Here is a 21481-nt window from a genome sequence, read left to right as displayed (position 1 = left end):
CAAAGGTTAGGAGGTTTATGGCGCTGATCTTTCTTTTATTTTCAGGGCTGACCGTGCTGTGGTTACTGAGGTGGTTTTTATTGCGAATAATTTTAGTGAGGTGATTTTTTTATTCTGCCTCCGGCTGTCTTTTGGCGGGAGGTTTATCGGGCGGGGTCAGGGGTCGGAGTGCGGCCTCGGGCTCGGGCTCGGGCTCGCTGGACGCAGGCGGCGGCGGCGGAGTGGAGGATGCACAGCCTGGCAGCGGGTGCGGTGAGTGGCGTCCCGGTCCCGTCCGGCGGGGAACGGGGAGGGGAGGGCTGGCAGGACTGGGCACCCTGGCGACGGCTCGTGTTTGGAGCAGGGGAAAGGCTGGAGCTGCCTGCTCGACTCACTGCACCGCGGGTACTAGCTCCTTTCCTGCATCTCCTCCAGGTCCTCCGTTCACCCCTTTCCCCATCCACTCCCTGCTCTCCCCTCTCCCCCAGAAGGTAAACAATAAGATGCAGGGCCATAACAAGCCAGATTGTGAGGTCAAGAGCCCATTTTATCCTACTAGGAAGCCATTCAATAGCCTTGCAACAGCAGGATAGGAACTGTTTTCAGCCTGATGGTACGTGCTCTCAGACTTTTGTATATTCTGTCCTGGGGAGGAGAGAGAATGTTTAGGGCAGGGCTTTGATTATGTTGGCTGCTCTAGTGGGGCAGTGAGAAATACAGAGACCATGTAACGAAGCACGTTTGACAGGGGTGTACTGGATTTCTTTAGCCTCCTGAGAACATGGAGGTGCTTGTGAGCTTTCTTAGCCGTGACATGTAAATGGATGAACGAAGATAGGCTATTGAAAATGTTCACTCCTATCAACTTGAAGCTGTCGGCCCCCTCGATCTCAGCACTTTTTATATAAACAGAAGTTTGCGAACTGTTTTGCTGACATTGGGTGGGAAGGTTATCATGTCACTATTCATCCTATCTCCTTCCTGTACTACAACTCATCGTTATTTGGGATGCAGCCCACTGCAGTTGTATCATCTGCAACCTTAGAGATGGAATCAGAGCAGAATCTGGCCTTGCAGCTATGAGTGTGAAGTGCGTAGCCACTTTCTGCACTGTCTCTCTGTCAGTCGTAATTAATGGCCAGCTCATACATTTATAGATACTGCTGGAGATTTGTTCCCAGGACTCAAGATGGATGCATGAATTAGGGACAGAGTTGAGGGGAGTAAGAGGTCAGGGGCAGTAACTGAAGAGTTGGGTGCAAATGCCAGAGGTCAGCATTTAGGGCAGAGGCTAGCAATCCCCAAGGGTCCCGAGAATGAGGGACACTGATTCCCGAGGTCAGTAAGTGCTGGGATTCAGTGCCCGAGGTTGGTGGGCAGGTCGCTAGGGTTGAAACCTCGAGGTCGGAGGCCCAGAGACAGCCTGCCCTGGGGTTGGAGCCCTGTGTTTGTGTGTGTGAGAGAAAGGGGTTTGTTTTGTTGTTGCTTTCTGTATGTTGTTTTGCCGAGCAGTGTGGGTACGCTATGTTGGCACTGGGGTGTGCGTTGACGCATCATTGGGTTGTGTTGGTTGCTAATACAAATGACACGTTGCGCTGTATGTTTCAGCAGCACATACAAAGTGCCAGAGAAACTCGGCAAGTCAGACAGCATCTGTGGAGAGAAATAAACAGTTAACGGTCTCAGCCTGTCATGTTTATGTCTCCATAGAGGGCTGCCTGACATACGGAGTTTCTCCAGCACTTTGTGTGTGTGATTCTGATTCTGCAAGTTCCGGCTATAGGTTGGTAAATGTTTCAGTTTTTTTTTCTTCTTTTGGACCCGCTCACAGCCAGTTACTGCACTGGCCCAGGTGGATCGAGAGAAGATTTATCAGTGGATCAATGAACTGTCGAGCCCCGAGACCCGTGAGAATGCCCTGTTGGAACTCAGCAAAAAGCGCGAGTCCGTTCCCGACCTGGCACCGATGCTCTGGCACTCATTTGGAACCATTGCAGCCCTACTGCAGGTAATGATGTGTGTCTGAAGATGGTGTGAGATATGTGGAAGTCCAGCAGAAGCTTTACCCTTGCATCTCATCTCTGTTAGACTCAAAGAGCCTGAGACTTTGGAGCAAAATTGGGCCATTTGGCCAATCAAGTCTGATTCACCATTACCATGGCTGATTTATTATACCTTTTTAACCTCATTCTCCTGCCTTCTTCCTGGAACCTTCAGCATCCCTTACTAATCAAGAATCTAGCAACCTTCCAATTATTTGGTCTCCACAGCCCTCAGGTTACAGACTTCCCCACTATTAGAGTGATCCTGTCCTGTCCTGTCCTATCTCTGTCAAGTCACCTCTCGTCCTTCTTCGCTCCAAAGGGAAAAGCTGTCACTCAGTGATGAGGCAACCAGAAATGAGCACAGCTCTTAAACTCAATCCTCCAACTAATGAAGCCCAACACGCTATACGCCTTCTTAACAACCCTATCACAGCAACTTTGAGCGATCTATGGATGCGAACCTTAAGATCCTTCTGTTCCTCCACACTGCTATTAATCCTGTATTCTGCCTTCAAGTCTGACCTTCCAAAGTGAATCACTTCACACTTTTTCAAGTTGAACTCCATCTGCCATTTCTCAGCCCAGCTCTGCATCCTGTCAATATCCTGTTGTAGCCTACGACAACCTTCTTTCTACACTATCCACAACTCCACCAACATTCTGCAAACTTATTAACTCCACTGCCACTTCCTCATACAATTCATTGATAAAAGTCACAAACAGCAAAAGTCCCAGAACAGTTCACTACAGAACACCACTGGTCATTTGATAGAGCAATATGGAGAGATCCTGTAATGGAGCTGAGGACATTTTTAAGGGCTGGTGTATGCCATTTATTGGTAGAAGCTTGTGACATGGATTAGTGATTTCTGGCTAGTTGCCTGAATGCCTACTGATCTCATCCTTCACTAAAATGGATTTTGAACATTATCCAAAGGATACATTTTAAAAGAATCAAATGCTTTCAGAATGTAGCAGGAATTAAAGGCAAAGGGTTGTATCTGAGGAGAGATGCAGTGCAGTATTGACTGGTCCATAATGGCAGGGAAGAGGGTTCTTCAGTCAGTGTCCATGGCAGTGGGGTGGAGAGGGGGTAGGGAAGGGAATTTTTGGTAAGTGTTGTGTATTTAATATTTCGGTAATATTTGAGTAAACTTGTGTGTATATTGGTTGATTAAGCATTCTTGTTTGCATAAATTGTTACAGTTATATGTATAAATACGTGAATTGCATACATCATCACGCTACCACGTGAAATGAAGTATTTTTAAAATGAACTTGAGATGGCTATCGACCTGTTGAAGTGTTATGAGATATTCAATCTAAAAGAAAATGCAGTGAAGAACGGTGAGTTAAAAAAAAACGCAGCCCAGCCCAGCACATGCAGAGGCTGTCAAATTTTTAAAAAGGCAGAGAACAAAAGAATTCAGGGTTCATTAACAGTGAGTACCTGGTGATAATAATCATAAATGAAAAAGGAGAAATGGCTGGCTGCATCAGAAAGATAGACTCATTTCATTACACTGCAGATAACTGGATTATATACTGAGCAAATTGAACAGTATTTTGAAGCAAATGAAATAAACAATGAGAAACAAGCACCAATTTTGCTGAGTGCATTCAGTTTAAAGGCATACAGTTTGCTTCAAAGTTTGGGTGCTCCAACCAAACCAGCAGAAACGTGCTTTGCTGATATTTTCAAAATAATGCAGCATCATTTAGAACCAAAGCCTTTGTTAATTACAGAATGCTTATGTTTCATAAGCAAAATCAAAAAGAAGAGTGCATTTCAGCTTATGTGGAGGGAATTGTCCGTGTGTTGTCAGTTCAGTGATGGTCTTAATGATGCACTGAGAGATCATTTAGTTTGTAGAATCTTACAAGAAAGCATTCAAAAATAGCGCCTAACTGAAACACAACTCACATTTAAAAGAGCAGTTGAAATCACTGTATCAATGGAAGCAGCAGCCAGAGACACAACTGAGTTGCAGTCAGGAATGAAAATAAGCATGAATGAAATTGCAATGTCTAAGCAGAAACATGCCTGGCTGAACATACTGTGTTACTGTTGTGGCAGGGGCTCGCATACACCAGTCCAATTCAGGTTTAAAGGCAAAACTTGCAGAAAATGCAACTAAGTAGGACATACACATGAAGCATGCCAAGCAGACAAAAATAAACGGACTGCACAGGGAAAAGAAAAAGATAAACAGTGAAGTTGCAGTTTCAGAAAGAGCACTAATCTGCATGTTGTTGATTATGATCAGAGTGAGACAGGACTGGGTAGTCTTGAGATTTTCAATAGACAAGCTTGCACCAGAAGTGACTGGCAAATTAATTAAAATAGAATTGGATACTGTTTCAGTCGTTCCACAAAATGAGTTTGGATGGCATTTCAAAGATACTGAACAGAAGCCTGCAGATATCCAATTAAGAATCTATACTGGAGAAAAGGTGGCTTCTCTGGGAATGACATTTGTAACAGTGAAATACAGCAACCAACAAGCCACATTGGGTGATTACAAAAATAGAAGGACTAGTGTTATGGGGATGTGAGTGACTGAGACAACTAAAACTTGATTGGAGATCCATCCACCATTTACATGTCACATCCCTGACATAGAGTTAACTGAAAACAAATTAAGAAAGGTACTGAATGATGCCACAACTGTCCCCATGCTGTACACAGTGAACTGTTGTTGAACAGAGGACAAACAGGTGTCAGTGCTAACCTCTGTGCCTCTGGTTGGAAAGCATATTGGACCAATGAAGGACCATGCTGCTCAGGGGAATCATGAAAGTGACAAAAGCAGTGGTCTGACTACAACAGTTTTTTTTTGCAGCAACATATCTGAGAAAACTTCTGATATGTTAATCAAGTAGTTACTTGTGAAATGTGACTTGGTTTTAAGCTGCAGGAGAGTTCAAGGAGAGTTGCAAGTATTCAGCTTTTGTGAGTATAAAGAACCAGAAGCTACCCTGTATGCTTCAAGTTTATTGCATGAACTTCAAGTGGGAGTCAAAAAGCTGCTTGTAAAAGTAGAGCAACACATCAAAATACTGGAGGAGTTCCTCCAGCATTTTGTGTATACTGTTCAGATTTCCAGCATATGCAGATTTTCTCTTGTTTGTAGAAGTAGATGCCCAGCTGGATGAGTGAAAGGCCAAAAAGAAAGGGGTCAATGGAAATATGAAAATAGGGGATTTGTCAAATGATGTTGTGGATGAGGAAACCAAGAGGAGAAATCAGATCGTAAAGAGAACAAAGGAAGGGTTAATAAGAGAATGCTCCAGTGAACTAAATGCATCTTCCCAAAATCAAGATGCATAAACCAGAAGAGAAAAAAGGAAGAGGAAGAATGGTGGCTGCTGCTGTCAGAACCACTTCCTGCAGTCTGAGTCAACTCCTACAACCACCATGGACGAGGCCCCAGAACCTGATATTGTTTTCACAGCCACAAGTCTCACCTGCCAAGCGGAGAGAGACCTCCCTTGTCAGGAAAGACATTATCCCACAAGAGTAAGAAATCCTCCACAGTGATTAAACCTTTAGGCCTGAATGGGACAATTTAAAATTTACTATGCTGTTGTTGTGTGTATAGTAGTTATATTTTAGATTGTGTATATAGTTGAGATGCATTCTATATTGAGTAGGAGTTTATAGCTAAGCAAGTAGTAGTGATGTATATATAATACTAAGGTAATACTTGAGCAATCTTATGTATAGGTTGATGAAGAATTCTTGTTTAAAGAATTCATTATAGGTTATATGTATAAGTATGTGAATTTTGTATGTCATCACTCAACCACATGATACATGCGCACCTCATTTAAAGTAAACACTAAATTAGACTCACATTTCGGACTCCCATGTCCACCTTTGAAATAGCTTATTGTTTTGAAGTTACAAAACAGCAGTCAGTTTCCCAAACAGGTTGAAGTTTTGGTCAGTTGTCCATGGTGGGGTAAATTTTGGTCGGTTTTTCGCAATTTAAAAAAAAATTTTCACCTTTTTTGTTTTTTCTTTATTCTGCTTTTTTCTGTTTTTTCTTTTTTGTGTTTTTTCTCGTTTTCTGTATTTTTTTTTCAATTTTCTTTTTTTTCCTTTTTTTTGTCATTTTTAATCTTTTTTTCTGGTTTTCTTTTCCTGTTTTCCATGCTTTACAGTTCCATGCTTTTTGCTGTTTCCTCAGCCTATCACCCACAGTTTGGGAAAACTGGTGATGTTGGGGGGAATGTTGGTGGGCAGCTGCTGTGTAGGTCTGTGGTCTGCAAACTTGCTGAAGCTATCCTGTTTCTGACAGATGGGATTTGGTGCGGTTCTGTGCTCCTCCCCACTCCATTTGTCCTTCTGGTTAACATTTTATTCTTTTTGTTTTTCCCTAGGAGATTGTAAATATTTACCCTTCTATCAACCCTCCAACTCTGACAGCTCATCAGTCTAACCGTGTGTGTAACGCACTAGCATTATTACAATGTGTTGCTTCACATCCAGAAACCAGGTAATTCCCCATTTCCTTTCTCCTCTCTGAGCTCACCTTGCGTGGTGTGAGACAACTTTTTTCTTGTACTGGATTCCTCTCTGTTCAAGTTAAAGTTTATTGTCACCTGACTGTGTGTACATATGTACAACCAAATAAAGCAATGTTCCTCTGGACCATGGTGCACCCACAAAACAAATCACACACAGCACATAAAACAATATTATCACAGTAGTTAAAAATATAATTCAAAAGGCCTGTGCTGGCCTTCACTGGACCCAACTATCCCTCTCGGACAGTGTAGAAGCATGAATCTTAAAGGGGTCATTAAGAAGGCATATGGTGTGTTAGCCTTCATTATTCAGGGAATTGAGTTTGAGAGCTGTGGGGTAATGTTGCAGCTCTGCAAAACCCTGGTTGTAACACACTTGGGAGTATTGTGTTCAGTTCTGGTGGCTTCACTATAGAAAGGATGTAGAAGCTTTAGAGAAGGTGCAGAGAAAATTAACTAGGATGATGCATGGGTTAGAGGGCAGGTTTTTTAAGGACTTGTTCAGCAAGCTCGGACCTTTTGGGATGAAGAAGGATGAGAGGTGACTTGATAGAGGTGTACTAGATAAGAGACATAGATAATGGACAGCCACAGACTTTTTCCCACGGCGGAAATGGCTAATACATGGGAGCATAACTTTGACGTGATTGGAGGAGAGTGTGGCAATATGTGGATGTTAACACAAACGATTCTCATTTCATTGTATGTTTGGATGGACGCGTGGTAAATTAAAGGATCTGAGTTGCACTCTGGAGAGTCCCAGTAAAGCTGTCAGATTACTTGCCTTGCTAGTCTCACAACATAAGAAGAGAGTAGGTGACCATTCACTTGAGTCTGTTCAATTTGATTGCTAGTTTTTCTTCTTGGAGTTGCAAGGCTAGTCTGTATAATTAAAGAGCAAAATACTGTAGATGATTGAAATCTGAAATAATACAGAAAATGGTTGAATTCTCAGCAGGCTAGGCGGCACAGTGGAAAAGGCTGTGTGTCGTCGACCTGCAATGTTGACTCTGTGGCTGCTATCTCAATGTTAATATGAGGGGGTATAATTTAAAGGTGTTGGGAGGAAAGTGTAGGGGGATAAATTCTTTTCACAGTGGTGGGTGCATTAGGTATTTGCTAGTTAGCTTTACAGCACGAGCTATAAAATCAGATTCCTGCCGCTGTCTGTAAGGAATTTGTATGTGACCTCGTGGATTTTGTCTGAGTGTTCCAATTTCCTCCCATGTTTCAAAGATTAACGGGTTGGGTTTATTGAGTTGTGGGCATACTATGTTGTGCTGGATATGTGGCAACACTTGTGGGTTGCCCCCAGCGTATCCTCACTGATCTGATTTGACATAAATGACACATTTCACTTTGTTTTAATATCCATGTGACAAATAAAGCTAATCTTTAACTTTTATCTTTAGATACATCGGAGACATTTAGGAGACTCATCATATAGGCATATGGATGATTTGAAAAATGGAGGACTATGTGGGAGGGAGGCATTAGATCGATCTTGGAGTACGTTATAAGGTCGTTGCACCATAGTGGGCAGAAGGCCCTGTACTGTGTTGTTCTGTGATCAACGTTGAGTTTATTTTACATGTATGCTGTAGTAGTTAGCACATCGCTTTTACAGCTTGGGGTGTCGGAATTCAGAGTTCAGTGCCAACGTCCTCTGGAATCAGGTTTATATGCTTCTTCCTGTGTTTCCTCTGGATGCTCCAGTTTCCTCTCTCAGTCCAATGACATATTGGTTAGTAGGTTAATCGGCCATTGTAAAATTTAGCCTGTGATTAGGTTAGGGTTAAAGAGGTGAATTGCTGGGCAGTGTGGCTCGTGGGAATGGAAGGGCCTGTTCTGCACTGTTTCTCGAAATAAATCAATCAATTAATAAACTGCAATAAAAATCTTACTTACAGCAACATCACAGGTACATAGCATCAGATGAGCAACGTTCACGATAAAACCTTAAATATGAGTTATGCAATTTTTACAAGAAAGAATTTATTTATGTATTCATTGCAATATTTGTGTTTCATTGAACTGCTGCTGCTAAGTTAACATTTTAACACCATGCCGGTGGTAATAAACCTGATTCTGATTTGAACAAAAAGAAGTCCGTCTATTGCAAAGTGGTCATAGTGTTGCTAAACTGTGCTCTAACTCCTTAAGCATAGCTACAATTTTCTGTTTGTATACCAAGTCCATAGAATCTTATAATTGATCAGTTATATCTTGATACCTTTTGGGTAAATTTATTGATTTGTTTTCAGTCCACAATCCAGACCTGTCTGGTGATGATTGGTGTTTTCTCTGTCTTTCAGGTCAGCATTCCTTGCAGCTCACATCCCCCTCTTCCTCTATCCATTCTTGCACACTGTAAGCAAAACAAGACCCTTCGAGTATCTGCGACTCACCAGCCTGGGTGTCATAGGTGAGCATGTCCACTTTCCTCTTTGTGGTATTCCACTGAAGAGGGTGTCTTGTCTGTATGTTTTTAAACAAGTCCCTTCAACCCAGCTTGTCCATGCTGACTGTGTTGCCTAATGAGCTCATCCCATCTGCCTTTGTTTGGCCATAGCCCTCTAAACCTCTCCTATTCGTGTTCTTACCTAGATGGTTTTTAAATATTTGTTATTGTGCCCACCTCTACCACTACTTCTGGCAGCTCATTCCAAATCCATACTCTTCTTTTGTATAAAGAAGCTGCCGTTGATATCTCTTTTAATTTCTTTATCCAGAGGGTAGTGAATTTGTGGAATTCATTGCCACAGACGGTTGTGGGGCAAAGTCATTGTGCATATTTAAAACGGAAGTTGATATGTTCTTAATTGGTAAGGATGTCAAAGTTTACGGGAAGAAGGCAGGGGAATGGGGTTGAGAGGGATAATAAATCAGTCATGATGGAATAGTTGAGCAGACTCGATGGGATGAATGGCCTAATTCTGTTTCTATGACTTGTCAGCTAAGTTTCCTCCAATCCCCACCTGTTATCAATGCTCCTGTTTATTCCATTATCTCTCATGCTGACTCCATACCTGTGTCCTGACCACTGTCTTCCGAATTTGTGGTTTCTAACATGAATCAGTGTAAACCCTTTTCCAGGTGACTTCACCACACACTGGGCAGTGGGTTTACAGAGGAGATGGTGTATGATTTTATGTCCCGTCAACACAGGTCCAACCCCCAGGTGATCATCTTTGACTCTGGATATGCGCCCCATTGTCTAAAACCTTTCCTTTATGCAGGAGCCTTGGTAAAAACAGATGAACAAGAAGTCATCAACTTCCTTTTGACAACTGAAATTATTCCTCTCTGTCTTCGTATCATGGAGTCAGGAAGCGAATTGTCGAAAACGGTAAGAACTGGAGGGAAACATTACAGCATGTTCCCCGTCAAGCCTGTGCTAGCTCTCTACAACAGCAATTCATATTCCCCTGCTCCCTGTTTGTGTTTTTTTTTCCTTTCTTTGTGCTTTGTTCTCGAATATCCAGTCCGTTTTGAAGGAATGACGCTGGGAATGAAAGGATTAATTTTTGAGGCGTGCTTGACAGCTCTGGGTCTGTGTTCGCTGGAGCTTAGAGGAATGAGGGGGGATCTCTTCGAAACCTATCAAATATTGAAATGCCGAGATAGAGTGATGAGGAGAGGATGTTTCCTATAGTGGGAGAGTCTAGGACCAAAGGGCACAGCCTCAGAACAGAGGGATGTCCCTTTAGAACAGAGATGAGAAGGAACTTCTTTAGCTAGAGGGTGATAATTGTGGAATTCATTGCCACAGATGGCTGTGCAGGCCAAATAATTGAGTATATTTAAAGTGGAGATTGAGAAGTTCTTGATTAGAAAGGGTATCAGAGGCTATGTGGAGAAGACAGGAGAATGGGGATGAGAGGTATAATAAATCAGCCATGGGCTTGATGGGCTGCATGGCCAAATTCTGCTCCTATGTCTTGTGGTCTGGGTTAGGAGGAGTTGATGGGTTCAAGGAGGACTGAATTTGCTGAATGCTCTGGCTGTGTTTGGTGCTCTGTGTAACCTCCCTATTTCTGGACTTTAGGTTGCAACTTTCATTCTACAGAAGATTCTTTTGGACGACACAGGACTGGCTTATATCTGTCAAACCTACGAACGATTCTCTCACGTGGCCATGATCCTGGTGAGCTGAGGGAATGACTATGGCCTGTCTCCACCCAGGGTTGGGAATGCACTGTTCACTTGTTCTCATGTTACAAGATTAGCTTTAATGGTCTTATGTACATTGAAACGTGCAGCGAAGTGCATTGTTTGCATCAGTTACCAGCACAGTTTGACGACTGTGCTCAGCAGCCCACAAACGTTGCCGTGTTTCTGGCCATGCCAACATTGCATACCATCAACTACTGACCCTAACCCTTACATCTTTGAAATGTGGAAGGAAACCATAGCACCTGGAAGAAACCCACACAGTCATGTGGAGAATGTACAAACTCCTTACAGCAGTGGGAATTGACCCACCCCACCCGGGCCAGTCGCTGACACTATAAAGTGTAATGCTAGCCGCTAAACCACCATCCTTACACCATCTGCCAGATCATTGCACCCGCACTCAGTCTTTCTATAGCTCTCCATTGCCTCCTTGTGTTCTCTTCAAAACTTGCTTCTGTCTTTGCATCATTATGAAGTTTAACAACCATGTTTTAATTCATTTATTAAAAACTAAAAACTAGAGGCTGCAATAAGAGAGGAGAGATTTAGAGCATAGAACAGTACAGCATAGTATAGGCCCTTCTGCCCATGGTGTTGTGCCAGCCCTTTAACCTACTCCAATATCAATCTAACCCTTCCCATATTGCTGTCTCTTTTTCTGTTTTCCATGTGCCCATCTAAGAGTCTCTTAAAAGTCCTTAATACATCTGCCTTTACCTCTACCCTTTTTATATCAAAATAAACTTTATTCATAATTAAAATTTATTTACAAAAATAAACTGTGCAATACCTTTAATTCGTACATTCATAGACAATAGGTTATGTAATGTTCAACTATGTTCCTTAAAATCAGTAGGGCTGTTGCCACTTGTGGTCCCCTGGGGTGGTACGCTAATATAATCGGCAATGCGTTCTATGCACTTACCAGTCTTTTTTTTAAAAAAACCTCTGAGATATACCACCCTCCATACTTTCCTCCAATCACCTTAAATTTTTCCCTCTCATATTAGCCATTTTAACCCTGGTGAACCCTGGCTTTCCACTCTACTTATGCCTCTTATTTTGTACATGTCTATCAAGTCACCACTTTCCTCCTGTGAAAGAGACTTAATTTCTTTACACCAAGGGTGGTAAGAACCTGGAATGAACTGCCAGAGGAAGTGGTCGAGGTGGGTACAATTGCAACATTTAAGACACATTTGGATAGTTACATGGAGGGGAAGGGCTTGGGAGGTTAGGGGCCAAACAAAGGCAACCGAAGCTAGAGTGTGCTGTGACCAGATGGGCTGAAGGGCTTGTTTTGTGCTCTATTACTCTCACTCAATAAAAAGTTGAGGCTCAAGTGCTGATCCTGAGAGCACGTAACTCGTTACATCTTGCTAATGAGAGAAATGTCCATTTATGTTTGCTGTTTGCTTCTTGTCCACCCGTCTGTCTTCTATCCACATCATCTACACCATGACATTTATCTTTCACAATAACCCCTAATGCAACGGCTCATCAAATGTCTTCTGTGTCTGGGTGTAGTGCATTCACCAGTTCCCTTTTATTCACTCCCACATTGCTATAAATAATTCCAAAAAATTTGCACTAATACAGTCTTGTTATACACAGGGTAAGATGGTGCTCCAGCTGTCCAAAGAGCCTTCGGCCAGGTTGTTGAAGCATGTTGTCCGATGCTACCTCCGTCTCTCTGACAACCCACGGTGAGTCCAGAGTTAGCAGAGTTATGGGGGGGGGGGGAGAGAGAATACTTATAAGAAGGATGTTGAGGCTTTGGAGAGGGTGCAGAAGAGGTTCACTAGGATGCTTAGATTAGAGGGTATGAACTATAAGGAGAGATTGGGCAAACTTAGATTGTGCTCTTGCTGTGTTAGAGGCTGAGGGGGTGATCTGATAAGGGGTGTCTAACTTTATGAGAGACGTAGCTAGAGTAGACAGAATCTTTTTCCCAGGGAAGTAATGGCAAACATCAGAGGACATGGTTTTCAGGTTAGAGGGGGACATTTAGAAGTGGTGTGAGGGTTTTAGCACAGAGAGTGGAAAACGTTGCTGGAATAGGATACCAGGGGGAGTAGTGGAACAGCCAGCTTTTGTGGTTTGAGGCTTTTAGACAGATACGTGAATATGAAGGGAATAGAGAATATGCACAGGATTATAGAACATAGAACAGTACAGCACAGTATAGGCCTTTTTGGTTCATTATGTTGTGCTGACCTTTTCATCTACTCGTAAGATCAATCTACCCCTTCTCTCCCACATAACCCTCCATTTTTTTTATCATCTGTCTGCCTTTGTTTCCTAAATGTCCTAATGTATCTGCCTCTACCACAACCCTGGTAGGGCATACCATATGCTATGTTTATTTAAAAAAAAATGTTTACCTCTGACATTTCCTTCCCCCCCCCCACGATATTTTCCTCCAATCATCTTAAAGTTATGCCTCTTTGTAGCGATTTTGCCCTGGGAAAAAATGTCTGACTGTCCACTTTATCTATGCTTCCTGTCATCTTGTACACTTCTATCAAGTCACCTTTATAGAGCAAATAATGCCATCCCATATTTCCTCCAATGATTGAAAAATACGGCCTTAAAATTATTACAGGAGGAAGAAATTTAGTATAAACTGGCATTAAGTTTATGGGCTGAACGTGTACTGTTTTGTGCAACCTGTGTGTGCTGGCCACTTGTTCTGAGGTGGTTCAATGTGTCTTGTTTGGGTTTGCTAGGGCAAGGGAGGCACTGCGGCAGTGCCTGCCCGACCAGTTGAAGGACACCACCTTTGCCCAGGTGCTGAAGGATGACACCACCACGAAACGCTGGCTGGCCCAACTGGTTAAGAACCTCCAGGAGGGGCAGGTCACTGATCCTCGGGGAATCCCGTTGCCTCCTCAGTGACCACCCACGTGCCCCAGTTCGTCTGGCTGGAACATCTCGTTGCTACTATGGTGGTGAGGGGGTGGGACAGCGTTACGTTTGTGCGCCTGCCTCTCTCTCCGAGATGTTTGCAAGGAGGATTGTAGCAGATCGGGAGCCCCCATCTCTGTTGCCCTGTCAGCTGATGGGTGACACAGCACTGCAGGGAGGCTGGCTGAGCAGTCACACGGAGAAGAATGCTGGGTTATTCGTGGGCGTGCTTCATGTGGGAAGCCAGACTGAGATTCACCAAGGATAGCTGAACAGTTTGCTTTTATTCCTCTCCTCATGTCTCTTGTGGGATACTTTATTTTTGGTGTGCCACATTAGTGCAGCAGTTATTGTGACACTATTATAGCTCGGGACATTGGAGTTCCATTCCAGCATCCTCTAGCAAGATTGTACGTTCCTTCCTACGTGTGCATGGATTTCCTCTGGGTGCTCCGGATTCCTCCCACAGTTCAAAGACGTACTGGTTAGTAGGTTAATTGGTCATTTTAATTGTCTTGTGATCAGTCTAGGGTTAAATAGGTGGGTTGCCGGGTGGTGCAGCTTGGTGGGCCAGAACGGCCTTTACCACACTGTATCTCCAAATAAAAATAAATAAATTTTGGTACACCTTCTAGAATGTAGCTGTCCCTTTCCCATGAGCTGATCCACGGACAACTCATCTGGACTGTGAGGGATCCTGGGTTTTGAACTTTCTACCTTTGCATATCCAGTGGCAAGCTTTGTGTGTTTCCCATTTGCTCCCTTTCCCAGAAGCTTTCAGTTTTGCCTGGCTCCACTGTGTTGGAAGGGGGAGTAACCTGGGCACAAATGAATACAAAAGTCATTGGTTCCGTCACCTCCAAACTTGATGCTAGTTTTCTGTTCTGGCTCTCAACATCCTACTCTCCAGCCCCAGGCATTTCTCATTTAATCAGCCTATCTTATCTTTTGTCCAAAGTTCTTCATTTGCACAGCTTTGCCACTGGTAACCTGTTCCTCCACCGCCTGATGTCTTGCAAACCTTCAGAAGGCATCTTTGTGTGTGAACTTTAGTCAGATAAGCTTCCAGTAGGAGTCAGCGTGGAGGCACACAGTTGGAAGTGTCATCATGCTGGCAGTAAGGGTGGAAAATGTGGAGGGTTGTCCTAGCATTTGATTATTATTGCCGTTAGTTTCTCTCAGGGCAGATCAGAGAGTCAAGGGAACCTGTTGTCCTGCTCTGGCTGCTTGTATTCTAGCCCAGGACCGGGCTCAAACACTCATCACCTGTGCAGCCATTACCCATTTCTTGCAGGGCTGCAAGCACTCTGGTATCTGTGCCTCCCCGGGCACACCATCCTGCCTTAATGTACCATAGCCTTTTTTCCACTGGAACCTGGGCCTCCAGCAGCTTTGCCCATTCAGGCGTGCCATTTTGCTCTAACGCACTATAGCCTGTTTTCTACCAGACTCCAGGTCCCCAGCAGCTGTACCCACCCAGCCACATCATTCTGCTTACACACCCCAGTCTGTTTTCCACCTGGCTTGGGGCTCCCGAGGTTCTGTAATATCGCTAAGACAGTTGGCTGTAAAATCTTTTTCACCTCCTAGTATCCCAGTGAGTGGCATGAGGATGGTGATTGTAAGATAAGTCTGTTCCAAGATCTGCTGGGACATTCCAATCTGAAATTAATAAATATTTTTTAAAATATAGTGTGTACGTGATTATCTGTTCAGGCGTGATGATAAATTGAGATGCTAGGGCCATAATGCCACCTAGTTAGCTCTACATTCCTCTAGTCTACACTTCACCTGGTCAGTTAAACTACGGTCTAAACACCAAGGTGCCATGGCCAAGAAAGCTCATCAATATCTCAACTTCCTCAGAAGGTTAGAGAAATTTGGCACATTACTATCAACTTTTACCAATTTTTATTGATGTGCCATAAAAGGCATCTTATTCGGATGCATAAAGGCTTGGTTTGTGTACTGCTCTGCCTGCCACTGTAGAGAATTGTAGACATTGCTCAGTACGTTATGGAGACCAGCCGCTCTACCTTGGACTCTTTGTCTATACTTACTGTTGCAGCAAAGCAGCCTGTGTATAAATCAAAGTCCTTTCCCACCGGGCATTCTCTGTCCTTCTCTCTCCCATTGGGCAGAAGATATAAAAGCCTGAAAGTACGTACCATCAGGCTCAAGGTCAGCTTTTACCCCGCTATTACAAGACTATTGAATGGTTCCCATAGTACAATAAGATGGATTCTTGACCTCACAGTCTACATCGTTGCACCTTATTGTCTACCTACACTGCATCTTCTTTGTAGCTGTTACACTTTATTCTGCACTTTTTTATTTTACCTTGTCCTATGTCAATGCACTGTGTAAAGATCTGATCCGTCTGAATAGTATGCAAGACTAGCTTTTCACTATATCTTGGTACATGTGACAATAGTAAACCAATTTACTAATTTATATTCTTCCATTCCCTGCATGGTCCTGTCCAAGTGCCTCTTAAATGTATATTTTAAAAAAATAATCTCAATCCATTTCCTTTGTGGTCTCCAGTAGTGACCTCTTCCTTGATGGGCAGCTCCCAATCTCATCGTGTATACCTCAGCGAAATCTCCCTTTGACTTTTCCTTCTTACCACACTCCCTGATCTATACTTGTAACTGCCATCCTTCATCCTGGTAACTATTCCCATCAATCTTTTCTGGATCTTCTCAAACACTTCCGTATTCTTCTGACAATGAGGTGACCACAGTACTCCAGCTGATGCTGTACCGCTATGTTTTTGAGGTTCAGCGTAACTTTTGCCTTAACATTCTCTGCTGATAAGGCCTAGAACTGTGTATGCTTTATTATTTACTTCCCCAAGCTGCTTCCAATTCCAACAATGCAGTCTCTCTACTCCTGAATCCCCTAGAGAACAATATCCTTATCCTGTCTCACCTCTCCTCAGTCCTCCCAATGGAATACACCATCTCATAGTTCTTCACGTTAACCCATCCTACCGGCCTCCGCGCACCTTGATGTGATTCAAGGTATTTATCATTCTTCAGTACTTGAGTGTAACGGAGAAGGAAATGATTGTTAATCCGGATCTGATGCAGCATATAGGATGAAAGGGACCATGGGGCTATGGAGAGGAGTGGCAGATGTGTATGTAGTGGTGGTGGGGGTGTTGGATTGGTTAATGGGTGGAGGTGTTGTTCAGCCTAACGGCTTGGGGAAGTAACTGTTTTAGAGTCTATTGGTCCTGGCGTGGATTTGTCACCATCCTCCCAATTCACAATAGTGACCTCTCGGTCGTCTGCAAATTTAGAAATTTGGCTTACACCCTCAAATCACAAAGATCAAAGAAGCAATGACCTCACTGCCGATTCCTGGGCAACCGTTATTCACAGTTTTCAGTTTGAAAAGCAACCATGCATCACAACCCTCTGATGCCCACCCATGTCCACTTTCAATCATCTTGTGAATGCCAAATAGTTAATACCTGGGCAGGTGGTTGTCCAATGAGCACAGATTGGGGAGGGTAATCTTGTACCAGCTGGGGTTTGAATGAAAGATAGGAAATACTGAGGATTCCTGTCAAAATTGTTTACTCCCGTGGGAGAATCTGGACCCACTGTTTAAACATGAGGGGTCACTCATTTCTCACAGAGAAGAGACAAGATATTTCAAGCAACACACATCAAGGTTCCTAGTGAACGCAGCAGGCCAGGCAGCATCTCTCGGAAGAGGTACAGTCGACAGTTCGGGCCGAGACCCTTTCGTTTCATGTGTCTTTGGAACTCTAGATATCTTTAAGACAAAGATAGATACAAGATCAATAAGAAGTGAAGGTTTACTAGATATGAGTTTACAGTCAGGTCAGCCATAATCTTATTGAATAGTTTAAATCCCTGACTAGATTATTGGGACACCGCAAGGGTTAAAATGAACACTGTCAAGTCTTTCTATCTACAAGAGTTGTGGAAATTGGAGCATCGTTACCCTCAAATTTCATCATTTAATAAAATAGCCTTGCTTTAGTTTCCTCCATAGAATAATCTGCTCACTGACAGTCTGTACTGAGGAACTGTGTAGATTTGACAAAGGGCATCTCACCAATTTGATACCAGGTCTGTGTTGCAGGCTCAAGGACCCTCTCTGAGCACCCAATTGGCTCGGACTCTGCTCGCAGATCCCAACATGCTCCCTACTCCCTCACCTTTCTAAGTTGCTGCATGTTCCATGCTGGGTCTCCCTGTCACGCTACCTCTTGAATTTATCTCAGTTCCCTAATCTTTCAGTCTGTCAAAACCTCGGCAGAATTGGTGATGTAAGTGTGAGCTTTGGTTATCTTCATAAGTGCTGCTGTATGCAGTGCAGAATACCTGCTCTGTTCACTGTCCTTCGAAGTTAACTTTGCTGATCACAACTGGGCTATTTGCTGGTTGCCTGGAGTGGTTCAGAAAAGCCAGTGAATAGACAAACAAAAGAAAATGTGCAGATGCTAGAAATCCAAGCGACACACACAACATGCGGGAGGAACTCTGCAGGTCAGGCAGCATCTGTGGAAAAGAGCATAGTCGACATCTTGGCCCGAGTTCCTCCAGCATTCTGAGGGTGCTTTAGAAATGGTATGTGAATTATTTTGTGTTAAAACAGTTTATCATATCCTTGCTACCTGGCTAACTTTGGACTATTTCCTGTTGTTGGTGTGTGAGCAGATAGAAGTATTAGTTTCCACAGAGTTCCACAAACATAATGATGAATGATCACAGATTTACTCTGGAGTGTAGTTGCATCAACATGTTTGGTATTCCTTGGTTGGCATGGTGCTGTAGCTACTTTACAGCACCAACTGCAAGATTGTGGTTCAATTCCCACCGCTGTCTGTAAGGAGTTTGTACATTCCTCCTGTGACTATCTGGGTTTCCTCCAGGTGCTCTGGTTTCTCTCCACATTCCAATACGTCTTGGGGGTTAGGATTAGTAAGTTTTGGGCATGATATAATGGTGACACTTGGTGGCCTGTCTCCAGCACATTTTCGGACTGTGTTGGTTTTTGATGGAGACAACACATTTCGCTGTATGTTTCAAAATACATGTGACAAATAAAGCTAATCTCTCAAATTTCATGGCCTGAATCAGAATCAGGTTTATTATTACTGACTTATATGACAAGGGCACACCGCGTCCTATAGAACAAGTACGATTGGTGGAATATTGTCAGGGTCAATAGGTTTTGCTGCATCCAGTCCTGTATTCACTGTACATTTTCATGTACTTGTGACAAATTAGCTATATATTTTAAGATCTTCAACACAAATGTTGGAAATCCAGAGTAACACACACAAAATGCTGGAGGAAATGGTGATGAAAAGTAGCAAGATAGATCAGCTGGTTGAGTGGTGCCGCAGGAACAACCTTGCACTCAACGTTAGTAAGACCAAAGAATTGATTGTGGACTTCCGAAGGGGGGGAAGGGTAAGTTGAGGGAACAGATACCAGTCCTCATTATGGAATCAGAAGTGGAAAGGGTGAGCAATTTCAAGTTTCTAGGTGTTTGCTATCTTGAGGCAAATTAGGGTAGATAAATCCCCAGGACCTGACAAGGTGTTGCTAAAGTCCATGTAGGCAATATCCACGGCCTTGTCTTTGTCAACTGTCTTGGTAACTTACTCAAAAAACAAGTTTAGATATACCTTGTGGGAGGCAAGTGCTGAGAATGGGGCTGATAAGAAAATTGGATTGGCCATGATGAAATGGTGAAGCTGTCTCGATGGGCGGAATGACCTACTTCTGCTCCTGTACCTTATAGTCTTATGGAATGCTTGGGAGTCATGGTGAAAGAAGCTGATCCACTCAAATCCATAGCATAGACTGCAGTGTATAGGGTGATAGGGAAGCAGAAACCCGAGGTCCCACTCAGGGAAGATCCCCAGGAGTGAAAAGTAACTTGCTTTCCGACAATCACCACTACCAGGAAATCTCACTCAGGCTGCCCTGTCACTGTGATTCTACCATGCCTGGAAAAGCAAACTCAATGGAACCTCCATATTCTGCCATGTACCTTTCACAAGGTCTTATAACAGAGCCAAAAAAACCAGAGTGGATCTGTTCAAAAGTGTGTTTATTACTTGCAAGGAGAAGACCACCTCCACTCCTCAGAATGGATGTCAGGCAGCTTCTGTTTTTAGAGTTTACAAAGTTTGGTTTTATACAACTTTTCAGGCTTTTTTTTTGGCTTTTATCTATTCTGGGAGTCAGCTCCTCCATTAAGCAGCTGGAGTACTTTTATTCAAGGCCACAATGTACCAACCTTCCCTTAGTTACTCAAGGAACAATGATCAAAACATTACATACCTCCTGCCCCGTACACACTTAGCATTTAGCAAAGCACTCTGGGGTTATACAAGTTCCATTTTGTCCCATTTCAAGATTAAAAACATAAAAAACATTATGTTTTTAATATATTTCCACAGCATTCAAGATAAGGAGGTAAGTTGGATTAGACATTGGCTTTGAGGGAGAAGCCAGAGAGTTGTAGACGATAGTTGCCTCTCTGATTGGAGGCCTGTGACCAGTGGTGTGCTGCAGAGATTGGTGCTGGGTCAGTTATTGTTTGTTAATCTATATCAAAGATCTGGATGATAATATGGTAAACTGGATCAGGAAATTTGCAGATGACACCGAACAGTGAGGAAGACTATCAAAGCTTGCAACGTGATCTGGACAAGCTGGAAAATTGGGCTGAAAAATGACAAGACGAAATTTAAAGCAGACAAGTGTGAGGTGTTGCACTTTGGGAGGACCAACCAGGGAAGGTCATACACAGTGACTGTTAGGGCACTGAGGAGCGCAGTAGAACAGAGGGATCTGGGAATACAGACCCATAATTCCTTCCAAGTGATGTCACAGGTAGATTGAGTCATAAAGAAAGTGTTTGCACATGGCTTTCATAAATCAATGGATTGAGTACAAGAGTGGGATGTTATGTTGAAAAAGTATAGGATGTTGTTGAGGCTTAATTTGGAGTATTATGTCCAGTTCTGGCCACCTACTTACAGGAAAGATGTAAATAAGATTGAAAGAGTGCAGAGAAAATTTACAAGGATGTTGCCAGGATGAGAGGACATGAGTTACAGGGAAAAGTTGAATAGATTAAGACTTTATTCCATAGAACATAGAAGATTGAGCAGAGATTTGATCAAGGTATACAAAATTATGCGAGGTATAGATAAGGTAAATGCAAGCAGGCTTTTTCCACTGGATTAGGGTAAGACTACAACTAGAGGTCAAGGGTTAAAGGTGAAAGCTGAAATGTTTAAGAGGAACATGAGGGGGATCTTCACTCAGATGGTGGTGTAAGTGTGTAACAAGTGGTGGATGTGGGATCGATTTTAACATACATCATGCATCATAAAGATGCATACATCAGGATGCACTTCATTGACTACATCTCAGCATTCAATACTATCATCCCTGCAAACTAATCAATAAGCTTCAAGACCTTAGCTTAAGGGTTCCCAACCTGGGATCCATGGATCCTTTGCTTTATGGTATTGGTCCATGGCATAAAAAGAGTTAGGAACTCCTGCCTGAGCCTGAATACCACCTAGTGCAATTGTATCCTCGATTTCCTCACTTTTAGACTGAGGTCAGTTTGGATAGGCAACAACATCTCTTCCACAATCTCCATCAGCACAGGTGCACCACAAAGCTGTATGCTTAGCACCCTGCTCTACTCACATGACTATGAGGCTAAGCTTAGCTCCAATGCCATATTTAAGTTTGCTGATGACACCAGTGTTGTTGGCTGAAACAAAGGTGGTGAATTAGCATATTTAGATTAGATTAGATTCAACT

General features: G+C 43.1%; 1 protein-coding gene across 1 annotated transcript; it reads left to right on the top strand.

Moving 5' to 3' along the window:
- Positions 1 to 111: 111 nt before the first annotated feature.
- On the top strand, positions 112 to 14634 carry cnot9 (CCR4-NOT transcription complex subunit 9). Its single transcript, XM_063051428.1, has 8 exons — positions 112 to 252; positions 1811 to 1987; positions 6411 to 6526; positions 8873 to 8982; positions 9797 to 9906; positions 10606 to 10704; positions 12348 to 12439; positions 13463 to 14634. The coding sequence occupies exons 1-8, from the start codon at positions 229 to 231 to the stop codon at positions 13629 to 13631; spliced, it is 897 nt and encodes a 298-aa protein (XP_062907498.1). The 5' UTR covers positions 112 to 228; the 3' UTR covers positions 13632 to 14634.
- The last annotated feature ends 6847 nt before the right edge of the window (positions 14635 to 21481 follow it).

The sequence above is a fragment of the Mobula hypostoma genome, chromosome 6, assembly GCF_963921235.1.
Source record: "Mobula hypostoma chromosome 6, sMobHyp1.1, whole genome shotgun sequence".
NCBI lineage: Eukaryota > Metazoa > Chordata > Chondrichthyes > Myliobatiformes > Myliobatidae > Mobula > Mobula hypostoma.
The sequence above is the reverse complement of the archived record's forward strand: the minus strand, read 5'-3'. Positions and strand labels throughout refer to the sequence as shown.